The sequence below is a fragment of the Asterias rubens genome, chromosome 5 (assembly GCF_902459465.1).
Source record: "Asterias rubens chromosome 5, eAstRub1.3, whole genome shotgun sequence".
NCBI lineage: Eukaryota > Metazoa > Echinodermata > Asteroidea > Forcipulatida > Asteriidae > Asterias > Asterias rubens.
Window position 1 is genome coordinate 10,678,054 of NC_047066.1, and position 18,131 is coordinate 10,696,184.

Here is an 18,131-nt window from a genome sequence, read left to right on the forward strand (position 1 = left end):
CAATTCACATCATAGTGCTCATAATATAGATACTCACAGCGCCATGTACTGACCTGTCTAGCCCTGGTAGGACGTCAGGGAGTCCAACCTGGGATATGACCTGACTACACTACTGTACTAATATTACTAACTAGGGCTAGTAGTAGTAGTAGTATTCAAATATTGACTGATTCGAGTGCTATGGTTAAAACTACGACTCCCGAGGTGATCCCCGGAACGTTCTATTTTCCGGAGGCGCGGGGATCACCGAGGGAGTCGTAGTTTTAACCATTAGTACGAGTTAAAGCAGTCAATACTTGTTTTATAACACCCTAACAGACTATTTATCATCTTCGTACACGTAACGTTCGTACGTGCGTTTCGGATACACAGATGCACAACTGATTGGGTTCAGGGTGGGTAAAAAGACGTCTGGGTACTGCACGCCGTGTGATAGTCGTGGGACTATCACACGGCAAACGGTGCACTATCACACCGCAACCGATGCACTATCACACGGTCGCCGTCTAGTAAAACTACTTACTAAAGACATATCACAGAGATGCCAAGTCCAGAGGCCAGCTATGCGTGAGATTTTTAAAAGCTCACCAACCCCCCCCCCCCCCCGGAAAATTTTGTAAGGCCTTTCGAAATCGTCGCCCAACTTCTTTTTTTTTTTTCTTTTCTTTTTTTTATAAAAAAAAATGCAGAAGTTTTATTCTGGACAAAAAAGTGTTTCAAAACGCATCAAATACCTCTTCAGAATAACTTAAACTCACATGAGGTACACAGGAGATGTTGATGGTTAATGTGAAGGTACGATTGTGTCAGATTATTTCCTCCCCCCCAAAAAAAAAAAAAAAAAAATCCACTAAAAATGATGTTCAAAATCCTCCGCTCACTTCTTCTGCCTGTTGTGTCTTTGCTAGTGGAGCGCATTTAACGAATTTGCTAAACGAATCGGGCAAAACTTGTGCGCAATAAATTTTAGCTGAACCTGCTGGGAGAGCAAAAGCGTGCGCAATCTGCAAATTTGCGTTTTTTGTACACACGAGCGCAATTTGGCAATGCATTGTCGTTAATTTTTATTTTGTTCCGGTCTGGCCCAAATGCGTGAGAAAATGGTTGCTGTGCGTGTGAGCGTGAGACAGAGCCCAAAATGCGTGAGTCTCACGCCTAATGCGTGAGACTTGGTAGGTCTGATATCCTGTGACGTGCTTTAATTTCAAAGACACTGGACACTATTGGTAAGTGTCAAAGAACAGGATTCTCACTTGGTGTATCTCACCAAATGCATAAAATAATAAACCTGTGAAAATTTGAACTCGATTGGTCGTTGGCGGAGTTGCGAGATAACTATGGGGAAAAAAACACCCTTGTCACACGAAGTTGTGTTGTTTCAGATGCCCGATTTCGAGACCTCAAATTCTAAATCTGAGGTCTCGAAATCAAATTCGTGGAAAATTATTTCTTTCTCGAAAACTAAATCACTTCAGAGGGAGCTGTTTCTCACAATGTTTTATATTATTTTTTATCAACCTCCCTCCATGTAGTCGTATAAATCAAGAAAGGTTTTATGATAATAATTATTTTGAGTATAATTACCAATAAAATGTCCACTGCCTTTCAACCAATGAAAAGGCAGACTATTGGCTAAGGGGTGTTATATTTATATTATAACATAATATTTTATAACCATCATCCATGGCCATGCACTATATAAATGTTCAACCATGGAAGTGTAGAAATATTTCTACCTCCATCAGATCATGTCCATGGTTCAACCAGTAACTCACTGTTTTGGTGTCACATGATACCGTCCATGGATTGCCAAGTGGAGATTATGGAGGTAGGGTGGTCGTCGTAGGGTGTTTCCTAGTTTAATATTCAAATAAGTAACCTACGGCTGCACTGTTTGTTCGAATGGTGGGCAGTCTAGTCGTGGACAATCTGAAAGAGGACAAAGTTTTGTTGTCGACGCCCTCAGCGTCAGAGCATGCAGAGAATCAAAACTGAGCAACTAAAGTCGCGGTAAAAAACTCCCGCGATGCCCTCTATGGGTCCGATTTAGTAAGTTGAGAACATGGAATCCCCAATGGTTCGAAAATGGGTGGGGCCTTTTCGCTCGGCGAAAGTGGGGCCGAGCATAGCCTGAACATCTGACGTCACACATCGAGGTCTTCAAATAAAGACAGGGCCCAGTCTAGGCCGAGCACTTACAGGGGGGGGGGGGGGGTGCACCCCATCTATGTCTGGGTCCCCGGATACCGGTGTCGCATGCAATTATGTCCTCTATGCAATACAATCCGGAGGACATTATTGCATATGCGATAATATTCGCCAGGCGGTTTTGTATTTGCAATCGTGTCCGCCCGGACGCTGCCGCATAATGCAGTTGTGTACGCCCGGACACATTTGCATATGCAGTTGTGTCCGCCCCCGTAGGTTCAGTGCATGCACGCTCGCTTACGCGCGCACATACATGAACAGTCATATACATGTCCGCCGGACGGTTTTTGCATAGCCCGGACACGATTGCATATGCAGAGGAGTCCGGAGAGCGGAGAGTATTGCATGGCGGACACAATTGCATCTGACACCGGCCTCCACAATATTTGCTTATTGCACTTTTGAGATTAATGTACTTTTCACCAATGGGAATAAAAAAAATTAAATTGTGACATAATTTCACCCAATAAATTAAGAAACCTCCAAGTCAAATACGACTTTATTGTGTATTCCAATTACGAATTTTATTCTTCTTGTGCATGGACTACCGCTCCAAATTGTTGGCAATATTATCTAAAAACGCGGCCACCTTTTGAACTTAATCTTCAGATGGTTTCATTGTAATAATCTTATAACGCCGGGATCACAAGCGAACGTTTTCTTTTTTTTTTTACTCAAGGAGGGGCTCAAAAAGGGAAATTAAGTTTGTGTCACACATTTTCATAAAGATACAATTCTTACCATGAAAGGGGGAAACAGTAGGCTACACAAGCCCCTTCTACAAGCTTGTAAAACAACATGCATCTGTGTTGTTTGATTCTGCACATTTTTGTCAAATTCTCTCGATGGGATGGACGACCATCACGTTTTACTTGTGGTCCTTCATGGCCGGTGTCAGATGCAATTGTGTCCGCCATGCAATATTGTCCGCTCCGGACACTTTTGCATATGCAATCATGTCCGGGGTTATGCAAAAACCGTCCGGCGGACATGTACATGACTGTGCGCGCGTAAAGCGAACGTGCATGCACTGAACCTACGCAGCATGAATATTCACGTATGATGATTGCAGCAAATACGTAACGGCCGAACATTTCCTATGTCATTCATGACATGCACTTTGCTTGTAAAAAATGGCGAACGTGTTCCGTCGACCAAGGGCGTTAATTTACTGCAAGGACGGTGTTGCACGGGGGCGGACACAACTGCATATGCAAATGTGTCCGGGCGGACACAGTTGCATTATGCAGCAGCGTCCGGGCGGACACGATTGCATAGTTATGCAAAACCGTCAGGCGAACATTATTGCATATGCAATAATGTCCTCCGGATAGTATTGCAGAGGACATAATTGCATGCGACACCGGCTTCAGTTAACCCGAACTTTACTACATTCAGATAAAGACAGTGGACATTATTGGTAATTGTCCAAGACCAGTCTTCACAGTTGGTGTCTCTCAACATATGCATATACATGTACAGTAATAACAAACCTGTGAAAATTTGAGCTCAGGCGGTCGTCGAAGTTGCGAGATAATATTAAAGAAAAAACACCCTTGTCACTCGAAGTTGTGTGCTTTCTGATGCTTGATTTCGAGACCTCAAATTCTAAACTTGAGGTCTCGAAATCAAATTCGTGGAAAATTACTTCTTTCTCGAAAACTACGTCACTTCAGAGGGAGCTGTTTCTCACAATGTTTTATACTATCAACCTCTCCCCAATACTTGTAATCAAGAAAGGCTGAAAGGTTTTATGATGATATTTATTTTGAGTAATTTAATAGTCTTGAAGGGCGCAGCTAGCTGAAATGTAAAGGCCTATTATTCTGATGACATCATGGTTAAAATTTCGCTCTAAAAGGGTAACAAATAAAGTGACATTACACTATTTCCAGGTGAGGTAGTGGACTACTATCCTTTCCAAATTTTCACGACGTTTACCTTTTGGAAAAAGGGTATACATGTACATCACAAAACTCAATTCTACCTTGGAGCCACTCTAATAATCCAAAACATATTTTGCCCTATATGGGATCTCAACTTTATTGCATGCCATTCGTGAAATCGCGAATGTGGATTTCTTTATGGAGAAAACTGAAACATTGTGCAAATTCTAGCCCGAATGGGCCTAAAGGAGTAACGACGGAATGCCATTATTTTGAACACTCATCTAGCCGATGTTTACAGAATGTACGGTCGTGACGTCATGAATGTCTTTTTATAGTCCCCACTTGTATAGTGTACGCAAGGCCATACGAAAACTTTCTTAGAAAAATCTCGAGATTGAAGAGTCGTGTAGCTAAACAACACCAGTACAAACTCTTCTTTCGACCATGCAAAAGCTCTCAGTGGTGTATACAAACTCTTCTGGTAGAATACAAAAGGCTTAACGATTCTTGAATCAGTGTTGTGATGGACTGAAACGGACCGCGCATCGCTTTGTTATTGAAATTCGCTGTCTCCGTGAAACCACACGACTGTTTAGGGGATTTTGTGAATGAGTACAGTGTGATTTATGGCACCAGCATGGAAACAGGGAGCATGCTGACGTGCATTACCTCAAGGAAAAACAAAAGGGTGTTTTCGTTTTCTGTTTCGAGGGTATCAATGGCGCCGACATGATGCAGTTCATCATAATACGAACTTTTATTCAGTGGCAACAACAAAGTACGTCCTTTTTATCTTCACATTTAAAGGAGCTGTGCACGCACTTCGCTTTTAGACTCGACAAAAAAGAAGACAGATAGATTGTAAGATGACTGAAGATGATCAGAGTACAGCAGTGACGTTTTGGAGGAACAACTTCAAATTCATGTACAACTCGCCCTAAATGCCTTGTATTTATTAGCTCATTATTTTACAGTAGGCCTACCATCAAAATCGCAGAATGCCTTTTTGAACGCAGACAGTGTCAATGTTTCAGCATGTTGCATCGGTCTGAAGACTGTCACAAGTTCCGGTCGTGCAAGGACACAGGGGACTTTGGGGTTCACGATGACATCTGTACATGTGACTGGCGTCCTGGACTTGTCCATCGACCCGGACAAGTAGCTGTTCCGGAATTCCGTGCCCCATCCCACCGGGGCCCACGAATTCCCCTGGCCGGTTGGTTCGGCTCACTGCCGGCAAGTAGGAGCCCGTCGACTCGCGTCAATGGACGGGTGGTTAACAGTCCAAGGAAGCAGTCAACCACGGACCAAAGAAAATCTCCACAGAGGCCCTCCGCCAAATCAGGTTCCTCTTGCTTCAATGGCGATCTGAGAGTTGGTGGCAAGTGGAAATTTCGACACCGTACAGAAGCAAAGAGTCACATGGAGGACTATCGAGAGAAGTTCGCTTTGAGGCTCGTCGGTGTTGATGGAGGACCGGTTGTCGACAGCTCGGAGTTCGGGAAAAACCTGCCAGATCCATATGCCAATAAGTCAGACGACTACAGGTTTGTAACATGATAATGATCTACCTATACATTCACTCAACAATCCGCCCCAATCACAGACTCATTTCTCTGTAGCGTACAAACGAAAGGAGTCTGACTATGGAGCAATCACGAAGCTGTATTTGTTTGTGTTGTACTTTTGAATATCTACTGGAAATATAAAATAACAGCACCGGTGGACGGATTTCAAAACATTAGTAATGAAAATGATGAAGTATTTCTTTAAAGAGCATTGTATAATACTATGTAATATAAGTATTCCCTCTCCATGATAGATCATTCTTTACGAGAGCATTACAAATCAGCACTACCCCCCCCCCCCCCCAAAAAAGAAAACCCCAACAACAATGATATAAATATATAAATTAATAAAATTACAAAAAGAAAACCATAAAATTATCACTGATACTAAAATATTAGCCAGAGGTCAACTGTATAACTTCGAAAAAAGGGCTGTTTTATAAAAAGCGAATTATAAACAAAATATACAAATCCATCTGGGTTAGGTCCTTTCTATTATGGTTAAATATTACTAGTATATTATTGCTATTCCGTTTGTGTGTATATCGGAAATATTAATTTCGATATTATATCAGAAAATGGAACAATTATCTTACAAATTTTGACAAGTTGGCTTCACTTGACCTGCTATTCACCCCCCCCCCACAAAAAAGCAATACTTATTTTATAAGGCGTCGAGGCAATGTGATTTGGATTTACAGAGGAGCGGTCTCCGCTAAAACAAATTGACTCACGGAAGCCTACATTTGAGGAGCAAACATCGATCGTAAAAGCCTCTATTAGAAGACGGATCTGTTGTCGGCACAGTCCTGGTTTGTCATAATATGCAGGGTATGAAGTAATGGGTAATGAGGGCTATGGTTTTTAATCTTGTCATTTAAAAGTATGCACAGGGCATTTTCTGAAGAGTCTAAATGGAACATAAATACTTTGCAAGGTGCTTGAAATAAGTGAATACAATAACGGGTTGGAAATGATACATGCCTACAGACGTATGTGAAATACTCTCTTGTTTGAATAGAAGACCACACGGACGACTAATGGTTGATTATTGTGCGCCACATTTGGAATTCTCATTCAGGACAAAATGTTGCTGGTCATGCTTTATAAACCTGCCGTATCCCTGGGAAATATCTAGGGTAACAATTCAACCGGTTCCGGGTCACATTGAGTCTGACCATTAAAAAAAACCCGGCTCAAAACTAACTCCAATAGAATTATTTAATGTTCTCCTATAAAAAGATATTGACAAACCAAAACTAAAGAAAGGCACAATTAGACGAAATCATTAAACCGGCACTCTTAAAAATAATTTATTTCAATAATTTCTCCCCCAATTTCAGGAGAATGTACAACAGACTTCACGACTTCTTGATGAAGCGGCCCAGGGCCAGAGTCACTACAAGTACTTCAGTCATAATTACCCCGCAAGGGTAGGTACTAAAGGGTTATCTTCCAACTTCCCATAATAGGATGTTAAACTCGAAAAATGGTCCATTCTGGTTTCTATAGCTATTGTCTTTGCAATTTCCAACCGTTCGTGCGATTGACTATTCATTGTAGTCTGTCAATGTTGTTGTTATCACGTATAATAAAGGTACAATCATTTCTGTCTTCTAATAGTCCACCCTGTGATTAAACGGGGGAAGTGAATCTTCAGTTGCTTCATCCGTGGCGCCACTGCCTCACGATAATGACCACGGCAGTAGAATACAGCAAGACAGTTCCCTAAGAACAACTCTACCTGGCAAGTAGATACACACATTGTGTTACCGCAAACCAAATACATGTATACATGTACACCATTAATTCGTTTGCCACAAAGTGATGCGTACAAAGTATGGGGGTCAGTGAAATCCATATAGAAGCTGCCGTCACAAACACATCTATTAGTTCCACGTAATGAAATTAACCAAAATGTTTCATAAGAAACTTCAAAATAGACTAATGATAGGAAGGGGTGCCTATCTTACGTCACTTCGTACTTTGGCCCAGTTGGTCATTTCGTACCGTCAGCCGAGTCACTTCGTACCACGGGCGTACTGTTTAGGTTTGTTTGTAACCTCAATTTATTATCAAAACCAAACGGGTGAAATTGATTAGTTTTCAAGATGCCTTCAATTATCTTGTTTGGGTTTTGAGAATAGCCGTTTGGTTTTTGGAAATCGTATGGGGTGGGGTGGCTTCCAATGTACGAAGTGGTCAATGTACTAATTAGTGACCAGACACCCATTGTATTGACCCCTTGCACAACGTTACGCGGCCCGTCTGGGAGTCAAAGCGCCAAGTGAAATTAAACATAAAATTAGACATAAATTTGTTTTACTGAACTTCCAACTCCAAAACACCATACTTTCAAACAGGATACAGTTAAGCATCAAAAACAAAACCAAGACCCCCCCCACCAAAAACAAAACAAAAACGAAATTCCACAATTGATACATTTAGAATGTTCTAACAACCCGTCCGTCTCTTCCCGTCCCCAGATACGACAGATCAAACGAAAACCCAGCAACAAGAGAGATCTCGCTAGAAAGAGAAAATCAAAAGAAAAGATTTGAAATATACGACCAGATCCCGACCAACTTCTCCGGTCTGTTCAGCCCACCATTTCGACGACCGAAAGATATCACATTTCGTCCGTTCTTGAGCTGCAGCGCCGAAATACAGAGAACGAACAAATTCATGCGCAACCACGTGGCCGACGAGAAAAGGTCTGGTTCCCTTCCTGATATCTACAAAGCGGCAGAGGGTGTTAGGTTTCCACTGCCAAATTCCGCTGCACAAGACCATAAAACTTGCCAAGGAGACAGTCTATCCAGCAGTCCAGACCAGACTGGTGTAGGTGTGGCATCGGAGACCGATATAAGACGTCTGGAACCAAAACCAAAAACGGAAACTGGCGGAAAGAAACGGCCGGAACCCAAGTCCCAAATCTTCGTCAAGACAACTGCCGGTTTTGACGCTTCAATGGTCCAGTTCATTAAAAATGCAAAGCAGAACTTGGAAGAGGTTCGGGAGAGGCGAATAAGGAAGGAAGCACTAGCGAGAAGTCGGCTTGTTACACACAGAGGTCAAGGGAATGACCTAGTCGTGACCTCTGAAAAAGAACGTTTGAAGAGGTCAACTAGCCAGGCCGTAAAGGAAACAAGGCGGATTAAACTTGGTATTTCCCAATCGTGAAACTTTATATAATTGTCAAAGCAACAGATGTATACAACAAGCTACCTCTTAAAGTTGTTTCGTCTTCATTGTCATTAAATAATAATGGATGTGCCAAAATCACGTTCACAAATAAACCATATAACAACATTACTGCCTCACAAACACGTCGGTCATGAAGAAAGGGGTAAATCTCAAAACTTGTTTACATGTAAAATATCCAACATATAAAACTAGGACCAGTGTTATGTATTGCCTATGATAGGCCTAAATATCAAGCAATGCCCTGGAACGTTCAATTTCAAGGTCACTATTTTGTAAACAAAAGTTCAATGTTACACGTATGACATTGGCAATTGTCTTTTAATATAAAGCAAAAGTAATAATCATTGTTTACACTGACTTTTAATTGAATCAACCAATCCATGATTATTTCCGCTTCTGGATTCAAAAAGTTTTCAAAATAAACCAAATTTATTATACTTTTAATATAAAATAAAGATAAAACATTAATGTGCCAAAAAGATCTACCAAATCCAAATACATGTACACTGTACTCATTGCTCTTAGAAATATAGCACAGTTAGTTAAGAATTAGCCAATGGATAGCCTCATAGAACGCCGGCCCCCAATCCACTTTGTATCCTTGTTGTTATAAGGGAACCCAACAAGGTATTGTTTTTCAACCCCAATTTAAGGAGTGGTTCTTGGTCCGTTAAGAAGCAGTTTTGTTACTCTAATTATGATAATGTATCCTTTCTTCTCAAGAACACACATTCACACTTGAAAAGCATTTGGTTTTATCCATCAAAGTTAAGATGTTTTACAACAAATACAACGGGGGCTATCTACATTTTACATAATGATCGAAAAATATTACAGGGCAAATATATGGGACTGCATTGGTACTAGGGCTACAGATACAAAGTTGATTCGCCATTTTTATGGGGCCAGTCCAGACAAATTTATATTTCTAAACAGGGGCTCCAAAGTCAATTCAGTTTGGCAATTATGTTAATTTGAGTCGTAGTGCTTTTGTGAAATTAACCTTTTTGACTGCGTGCTTTAAAACCCTGCATGCTTTTAAATACTACATTGTACATGCATGTACATGATATACACTTTAGTTGTCAACAAATAAACAAATAATTATGTTGGCCTGGTAAAATGTTATCTTTTTCTGAATTTGTATTGTTATGAAAAGTTTTGCATTTTTGTAAATAATAACAAGCATTACACTTTTTTAACCACAAAACTGTGCCAACAATGATGCAATAATGTACGGAGTAAACAAATTATTATTGTTTTGCAAACAGTTGCTTTTTATATTAAAAAGACTGTTTTGGTTTTGTAAAGTTTTCTTTAAATAAGTAAATAAATGCACCATACCTGAAATACCTGTGTTGATTACCCGATGTTTTTCAAAACAAACAAATGACACTCAAATGTTCAGTAAAGTATATAAGTAACAAGCACTCTCTCCTGCCTATAGAAAGAAAGAATGAAAGAAATTGATAATTCCAACGAGGAGTTGTGACTGTATTAAAGACACTGGACACTATTGCCATTGGTAATTGTCAAAGACCAGTCTTCTTTTTTTTTTTATAGTTTTTGAAAAAGAGGTCATTTCTCAATCAAATAATAAAATACTTCAGGCCTGAAGCCTTTGATTATGCATGTGAAAGCACAAAAACTTGAAATTCTCTTGTAACTCTGACGACAAATGAGTCCAAATTTTTCACAGTTTTTTTATTTTGTGCATAATGTTGAGATACACCAAGTGAGAATACTGGTCTTTGACAATTACAAAACGTGTCCAGTGTCTTTAAGTGAATGGGTTACAGCCTTCACATCATGTTCTTTGGTTAAGTCCATCAGCTACTATCTTCCTAATACTTTGGAACGCAATATCAGCGGAACTGCTTTCCGCAAGGTCTTGAAAATGTTTCGAAGAGACTTGGCCATTTGTCAGCATGTACAACAAGCAGGCCTCGGTCAGCTTGGAGCAATTGTGAGCCAACCCAAAACTATAATGACTCGACACATTGGTAGAATCCAGATACTCTTCCACCAGGATGTCACAGAGCAGATTCTGAACAGGCAATAGCAGAAAGCGCCCAGAACAAGCGATAGATTCAAGAAGCACATTACAGCCATTTGGTAAAACATTCCTCAAGTAGGGACACTGAGTGTGAAGACATCCATGTAAGGTGTGAAGGATGAATGTTAGAGCTTCTTTGGAGATACTTCCAATGGGTACGATTTTCTGTCTGGATTCCAAATAGGGACCCTCAAAGAGACAGGAGAAGTACTCTGAACTTCTGATTAGGGTGTCCCTGTGAGCTTCAACAATATCCTTTTGATCCAGAAGGAACTTAATGTCTAATTGCATTAAATCAAAGCTACAGAATTGCATCTGGTTGCTTTGCCGAGTTCCCGGTTCTTGAATACTGCGATGATCTGGCAGACATCGTATTGCCTTTCTTTTTTCAAAGACGCTGTGTTGGTTGGGCTTACTTGAACCTTCTGATGGTGAAGAGACCTCAGCTGGTGAATCACCTACAACAACTTCCACGTTTGTCACTGGGGTTTTATCTGCAGACTTTTGAATCCTGCCTTTTTTCATTATGGCATCATTAGTAAGACCAAGTTCAGCATCTCTGAACACTGAAGATTCTCCAATTAATGTTTTAGTCCGAAGAACACTTCCTTTGGAGAGTCTTTCTGGTTCTTTCTTCCCAGCATTTGCTACAGAAACCGATCTTTCTGTTCTCAAAATAGGACTTTCATTGTTCATAGATACAGAGAGGTATGGTGATAAGTAGAGGGTCGAAGCGAGGTCACGGAGACACTGAACAGCTTTGTTAAACATGTCTGGATTGATGTTACCTTTCTGTAGATAATCGACGAGTATCTGTAGACCTTTATACTTGATAAGTAGTTTCTTCTTTAGGCTGTTGGACCTACAAATAGAAATCAGAAAAACAATGCTAGGATTCTGTTAAACTCTATAGTGGACATAATTTGTAATCAAAGTAAGGCAACATTACCACAAAGACAGAAACTTATGGAGCAGAAACATGGACAACAACAAAACTGATTGAACATGAATTTCGCACAGCACAAAGAGCAATGAAGAGACAAATGGTACATATCTCAATTAGTGACAAGATTGGCTGGACACACTGCCCGAAGAAATGACAAAAGATGGACAACAAGAATAATGAATTGGCAACCAATACAATGAAAGCTTATTAAATTGACACAAAGAATAGACTCCCAATTTCTAAGACTACTTACTGGCAGATGTAAGGAACCGCTAAAATACAGGCCATTTTCTCCTCCAGGGAATCAGATAACAGAACCTTGACCATAAGTCCTTGTCTGTACTGGCATGTTGAGACCATCAGTGGGTACAGTGGTGAGGCCGGATCTCCCAAGGATTGGAGTCTCTCTGATTCCAGGGTGTCCATGCTACAGATTGAGGTATTGTCCGAGGCTGAATCATCCACCGAGTCAGTGATAGATTTGGCATCCGACTTTGAGAAAATTTGCCTTGGTGTTATCAGCTCTGGGGGTTTGATTGTGGAACATGGCCTTTGTATCCCTCCAGGTCTTTTCAGATCTATCAATTGAGGGGCAAGCTTCTCAACAGAAGAGTTCCCAGATCCAATTGACGACGAACTGGTTTTACGATTCTTACGTGTACTAACGCTTTGATTTATATTGATCACTTCTTGACCAATACCTTCTTCTTGAGAATGTTTTTCAGTCTGCTTCCTGTTGAGCATTTTTGATACAATAAACATTGGGCCATGCTCCAGTATCAATTGCTCAAAGCAAAGTCTGTTCTTCAGGATTCTTTGGAGGGTTCTCTGGCATTTGGATCGTAAATAGTCTGAACTTGGTTGATAGTCCATTAAAGCAGATATGACTGATCTTTTGGCCATTGTTGAACTTGGGTCATCCATGTGGGAGTAACGCGAGAGTAAGGTCACCACAGCATACCCTCTCCTTCTAAGCTTCCCTTTCTCCTTGGCTCGAGCTATCTCCATATCTGCATCAAATTTGGAATCTCTCGATGCTTTACAGTGTAACAACTCTGAACCCAAGTTGTCGAGAAAAGGTGATTTGGGAGACTCACTGTTAATAGAGCTAGTTTTGCTCTTTCCAGACTTTCTCTTTGGATTCTTGACCTTTGGTTCTCTGAATGCCTCCAACTTCGGATTGAGTTCTCTATTTTTAGCAAACTCTAGGTTATCAAGCTTCTTAGAAAGGCTGCACAGTGACTTGCCGACAGTTTGTGGGTCTTGGGTGCCTCCATGGGGACCTGTGAGATTGCTCACAGCTTGCAAATCTGTCGCTCTAACCAAGGGCATGTTCTGAGACTTGATAGATATTGTGTGTGTACCAAATGGACTGACTTCCAAAGCTTTATCAGCACGTCTGGTTTCTGTTGACAAACTTGGTGTTAACTGTTCACTTGGAAGCTCAACCATGACTGGATCAAGGTAGTCTTCCTGTGCTGGTTCTTTTGACAGGTGTTCTGCTGATATGTCAAGTCTCTCTCTAGGGTACTCATTCACTAGTGACTTGTTCCTTTCAGGCGAGGATGGTTCTTCCTGTTCCCACTGTGGTGAATGTTGGGGTGACCACTGGAGGTCTTGCTTGGGTGACCAGTCCCCGCTGTAGACAGGGGATGACCACTGCTGAGGGGATGACCACTGCTGAGGCAAGTGTTGTGGTGAATGCTGAGGTGACCACTGAGGGGACCAACCTGGAGAAGGTGGTGCTGATAAATCACCCCTGAAGAGTAAACAAAAATACATTTTAAATGACAACAGGTGTGTTTAGTTTATACAAACAAACTGCTCTGATTGCTTTGGCAACGAAAATTCAAAAGCGTTTGAAAATAATATTCGGAGGCAAAAATTTGCACACAAAAGTTGTATTTCAATGAAACAACAACATTGTATCTTGCATGAAAATACTCTGTAGAGAAATGTTGCATCTCGAGGCCATTAGTTTTGTATATAAAGCCATGTTAATTTGAATGAGATACAACATTTAACACTTTCAAACTCGCTTGCAGCACACGTGGGTTGTACATGTAAATGCTTTTTTAAGAGATACCACATTTTTGCACTGTTATGAAATTATTGGGGATTTCAGCATGTTCAGCCATTAAGCATTTGATTATCATTATATTGGGAAAAATGACGTGGACAGACTTAAACTCTACTTTAAAAAAAATGCACTTCTATATTACAAAATCCTTCAAGCCTCTTATAGTTTAACGAATGACAAACCTTGGACTGAGAGATAACGGGGATGAGAAACTTGAGAAGCTCCTTGGTGATAAGTCTTGCCCCCTCTGCTCACGGTGTTTCAAGAAATTCTCCCAATTAATCCTTGGAGGAGAGTATGCGGTCACCTCTGGGTTAACATACAGCTGATAGTTGGTTGAGCTTGAAGGGGGAGACATTCCTGATTCATTTAAGGAATGAGATGGGGAGCTCTGCTGCTCTTTTGAGGAATTGCCTCCTGCTGCTTGAAGGGTGGTAGAGGTTCTTGGTATGGGTTCATCGCCTGCTGGCCTGGAACTTGATGCCACCATCTTAGTCTTTGATGAATTGGATTTCACTTTTGTCTTTACTGACACTGGGCTCACTCTGTCACTTGCCTGCTGGTTACTTAACTTTTTAGCTCCACAGAATTTCTTGACTGAGCCTACACTTTGTGACGCTAATCTCTTTCTTGGGAGACCTTCAGGCAGCTTGCCGGATGAGTCTTCACTACGACACATAGGTGAAGGGGTTGCTTGTTTCTTATCAGAGATACTTTCCATTAAGGAGGCTGAAAGAAAGGTATGAACAAAAATACTTTTGATACAATGAAAAAGGGCTTTGTTTTGCTTTAGCTTATTATTATATTTCTTATATAAACAGCTTGTCACAGAGAATGTCTGTTATTACTGTACATGTTAAGGTATCACCATACCAGATACTCACCTGTTGCATTTTTATCTGCAACTGATTCTTGGACTGACTGCTTTTGGTCTTCTTGCAGTTGAGATACCAACACGTTGATGAAACCACAAACAGCGAGGTAGTTCAGGCTTTGCTCATCATAGTAAAATTCCATCAATGCAACCAGAACTGTCTCATGAAGTGTCTTGCAATCTTCATTTGAGTTCTTTAAGGTGCAGAGAAGGACATTCAGCCCTTCAAGATTCCTCACTCTGACTCTGTTGATGGCTTCCCGGCAACAGTAGCAGAGGCAATGAATGTATGTAGGCCAGGCAGCAACGGTGGTATCCTTCCCACGATCTATGAAAATGTTCACCCCACCAGCCTTTCCGGCAGCAACCCTCACTCCTTCCGAAACCATTAAGTTCAGCAATGCCATCAAAGAATGCTCTTGGATAGAGGGTTTAGTGTGGGAGAGAAGAGTGACCAACAAACTCACTCCATCTTCCTCGACAGCCTGTTTACCTGCCTCTATGTAGGCCTTAAGAGTTTCTGTACTACTCTGACCAGATCCAAGATGACTGGTTAGCTCTGCAGCGGTGTGTGCAGCACTACCAACAAGCTTGACATCATCTGAGTCAAGGCAACTTAGAGTCAACAGCAGGGCCTTCGCTTGCAGTATCTCATGGGCGTGTTGGCTGGTATCAGCAAGCATCCTCAAAGTGCGCAGGATACTTTGGCGACAGTTGGAGTCCGTGATCTCTTTGAGAGATTTAACGAGGAGACGAACTGAGTCTGTGTCGTGAATTGCAGCTGATAGTTTGGGAGTTGATGCCAAGTTAGCGAGAGCCCTAGATGCCCGGTTGATAATGCTGATATGACTCCCCAATTTCAAGACTCCAACTGAGTAAATAAACCAGGCAAGATCAAGTATTGTAAGCATTACATTCCATTTGACACCATTGGTATAAAAACTTGTCCAAAACGTTTCCCCAAAACAAGACAAGACTGTGTTATGCGTTTTACTTGGCCACTTGAAAGACTAAATGACACAAAAAAACATGTTCAATACTCATAACAGTAGATATACAAACCAGACATAAGGAACATAAAAACTTATAGAATCAGTTTTGGAGAACGAAGAAGAATTTTGAGTCTTGACTGTCAGGATGGGTGGGGAAGGAGGTAGATAAATTTGAGGTTCTGGTTCACATAGCAACCACGTGGCAAGCACTCTTGTTTTAATATAGGGCGCTGCTTAACAGTAAGCAAATTTTCGGGCTTAGCATAGCAGACAAATTTGCCAAGGTGCAATCGTGTTCCAAAGGTTTGCAGAAAAAATAGGCAGCCATATTGCGCCTTCCCCATGGGTCTGCATCATTTTTTTTCAAGCAGTTAGTACTGGAAGGTTAGCACGCCTTTTTTGTCTGTTTATGGTTAGCAGCGCTATGAAATGGAAATCACGCAGTACACACAAAAGCGGCCGCTAAGCAGCTCTATGGAATTGGGCCCAGGTTTCCTCAGGCTTGCTAGTTACGGGGATTAGGTTCACATGAGGTATCCTTTTGTTTCATTACCAGAAATGTCCAATTCTATTTCGATTCAATACTTTATTTCCACTCAATCAATCAATAATACACACAGGGATAAATACAGAATAGAGGGTAATTATTTGGTTGGGGTTTCCAAAAAGCAGGACTGGTCCAGTAGAGACACCCATGGTGTCTGTCTATAAACTTACAGAATTTTTAAAGTGTATTCTACACAATAAATTAATATAAGTTCCACAAACAACCAGAAATAATTGTGTTTTTTTGGTATTACATTATAGTCCACAGATATTTGCTTACCTATGGAAGAAATACCACCCAACTCATGAACCTGTAGTTAAATGAAAGAGGAAAATTTGATCAAAAGCTGCCTTAAGGAAAAAACGGTTAAACATCTCAGCTTTTGTCGTTGCCCTGTGATAAAGGCCCTCGCCCTCAGATTGGGCCTTTATCACACGGCAACGACCCTGCCAGTTCTAAACGGCCATGAACGAACTCATCGCTACACTTATATTCCCTCACTTATAACCGATGTCAATCACTTCGTACCGAAGTCACTTCGTACCCAAATATTGTCGTACCCAAGTCATTTCGTACCTCAATTTCGATCTGAAACGTTGACGCGATTTTCTCAAGGGTTCCGTTTTGTACTGATCTGACGTAGAATGGCATGCATTGAGGGCACATTTTACACATTTACACAGTAAGCATTTCCTCCGTAAATTACTATGTTTGCTGTTTTAAAAAAACTCTAGTAAAAAGGGAGTGTTTTCCTATAAAAAAACCGAATCCCTAACTTTGGTTTGAAAAAAAAACACATTAAAAAATTGGTAAATTTAATAAATTATGAAGACCTGAAAGAATTTATTTTTCTACGTCTATTTTATTTGAAAAATTATGTTCCGACGGAAATGTATGCCAGTGTTCCAGTGTAGGACGAGCTACTCATCCGTAACTCGTTCAACTCAAGATATTAAAGATAAGGCATATATAACTCTTTGTGAAATCATGGAGGTAGGATATCGACCCCTGTCCTGTCCAGACATTTTTTTTACCTCAGTGAGGAGTTTTTGTACTGTCAACAAAGACAATTCTTGTCTTGAGATAGGAGACTACGTTTTTAAATAAATGCACATGTTCAAAAAAGGGGAAAACTTTCCAGATCGGATAACTTTGCCTATCCTGCCACCACTTTTTCACTCATTTTTACAAAAAGGGATATCTCATTGAGTTAAATTAGATACTAATCAAATGAAAAAGTGGTGGCGCAATACAGAAACTTTTCCCTGGATCACGCCACCACTTTTTCATTTACTAATTTTTATTACAAAAGTAATTTTTTTTTAGAAATATATCATTTGATTCTTGACTTGATTGATGAGTAAATTAGATACTATTTATTTCATAACGATTGAACAAGTGGTGGCAGGATACGGAAACTCTTCCATGTATGATGTTTATACATGTACGTAGGTACTCACCCGAGTCTTCGTCTCTTGTTCTCGGCAACATGTGGCAAGAACACTTAGTGCTAGGTCTAAAACTTGCACCACCTTGCTTTCGTCATTATCCTCAACTTCACTGCAGCTTTGAACGACCTTCACAACCTCGTCTAAACCACCTGATTTACGAAAGTCACACGCAACATCCAACCCTTTACTCTTCCGTAACAGACTTTGAATTTCACGAAGATAAACTTGAATGTTATTAGAAGAGTTATTACGCAGTTTTGACACTAATTCGGACATTTTTGAAGGAGTCCGACACGAAGTGCCACTAGTGGGG

General features: G+C 40.7%; 2 protein-coding genes across 2 annotated transcripts; one reads left to right on the forward strand and one right to left on the reverse strand.

Annotated features, from left to right (window-relative positions):
* Positions 1–5,132: 5,132 nt before the first annotated feature.
* On the forward strand, positions 5,133–10,420 carry LOC117290147. The gene is made up of 3 exons (XM_033771401.1): positions 5,133–5,644; positions 7,009–7,098; positions 8,152–10,420. The coding sequence occupies exons 1-3, from the start codon at positions 5,133–5,135 to the stop codon at positions 8,846–8,848; spliced, it is 1,299 nt and encodes a 432-aa protein (XP_033627292.1). The 3' UTR covers positions 8,849–10,420.
* A 31-nt stretch (positions 10,421–10,451) lies between these two features.
* On the reverse strand, positions 10,452–18,131 carry LOC117290395. The gene is made up of 6 exons (XM_033771778.1): positions 17,828–18,131; positions 16,647–16,677; positions 14,839–15,699; positions 14,137–14,683; positions 12,128–13,633; positions 10,452–11,790 (listed from the first exon to the last, which is right to left on the reverse strand). The coding sequence occupies exons 1-6, from the start codon at positions 18,092–18,094 to the stop codon at positions 10,680–10,682; spliced, it is 4,323 nt and encodes a 1,440-aa protein (XP_033627669.1). The 5' UTR covers positions 18,095–18,131; the 3' UTR covers positions 10,452–10,679.

Excerpts from the sequence above, each read along its gene's own strand:
- LOC117290395 (XM_033771778.1), bottom strand. The coding sequence starts at position 18,094 with ATGTCCGAATTAGTGTCAAAACTGCGTAATAACTCTTCTAATAACATT. Across the intron at positions 14,684-14,838 it reads TGCAGATAAAAATGCAACAG|CCTCCTTAATGGAAAGTATC; the intron begins GTGAGTATCTGG and ends CCTTTCTTTCAG. Across the intron at positions 13,634-14,136 it reads CCGTTATCTCTCAGTCCAAG|GGGTGATTTATCAGCACCAC; the intron begins GTTTGTCATTCG and ends TTTACTCTTCAG.
- LOC117290147 (XM_033771401.1), top strand. The coding sequence starts at position 5,133 with ATGTTGCATCGGTCTGAAGACTGTCACAAGTTCCGGTCGTGCAAGGAC. Across the intron at positions 5,645-7,008 it reads AATAAGTCAGACGACTACAG|GAGAATGTACAACAGACTTC; the intron begins GTTTGTAACATG and ends CCCCAATTTCAG. Across the intron at positions 7,099-8,151 it reads GTCATAATTACCCCGCAAGG|ATACGACAGATCAAACGAAA; the intron begins GTAGGTACTAAA and ends TCCCGTCCCCAG.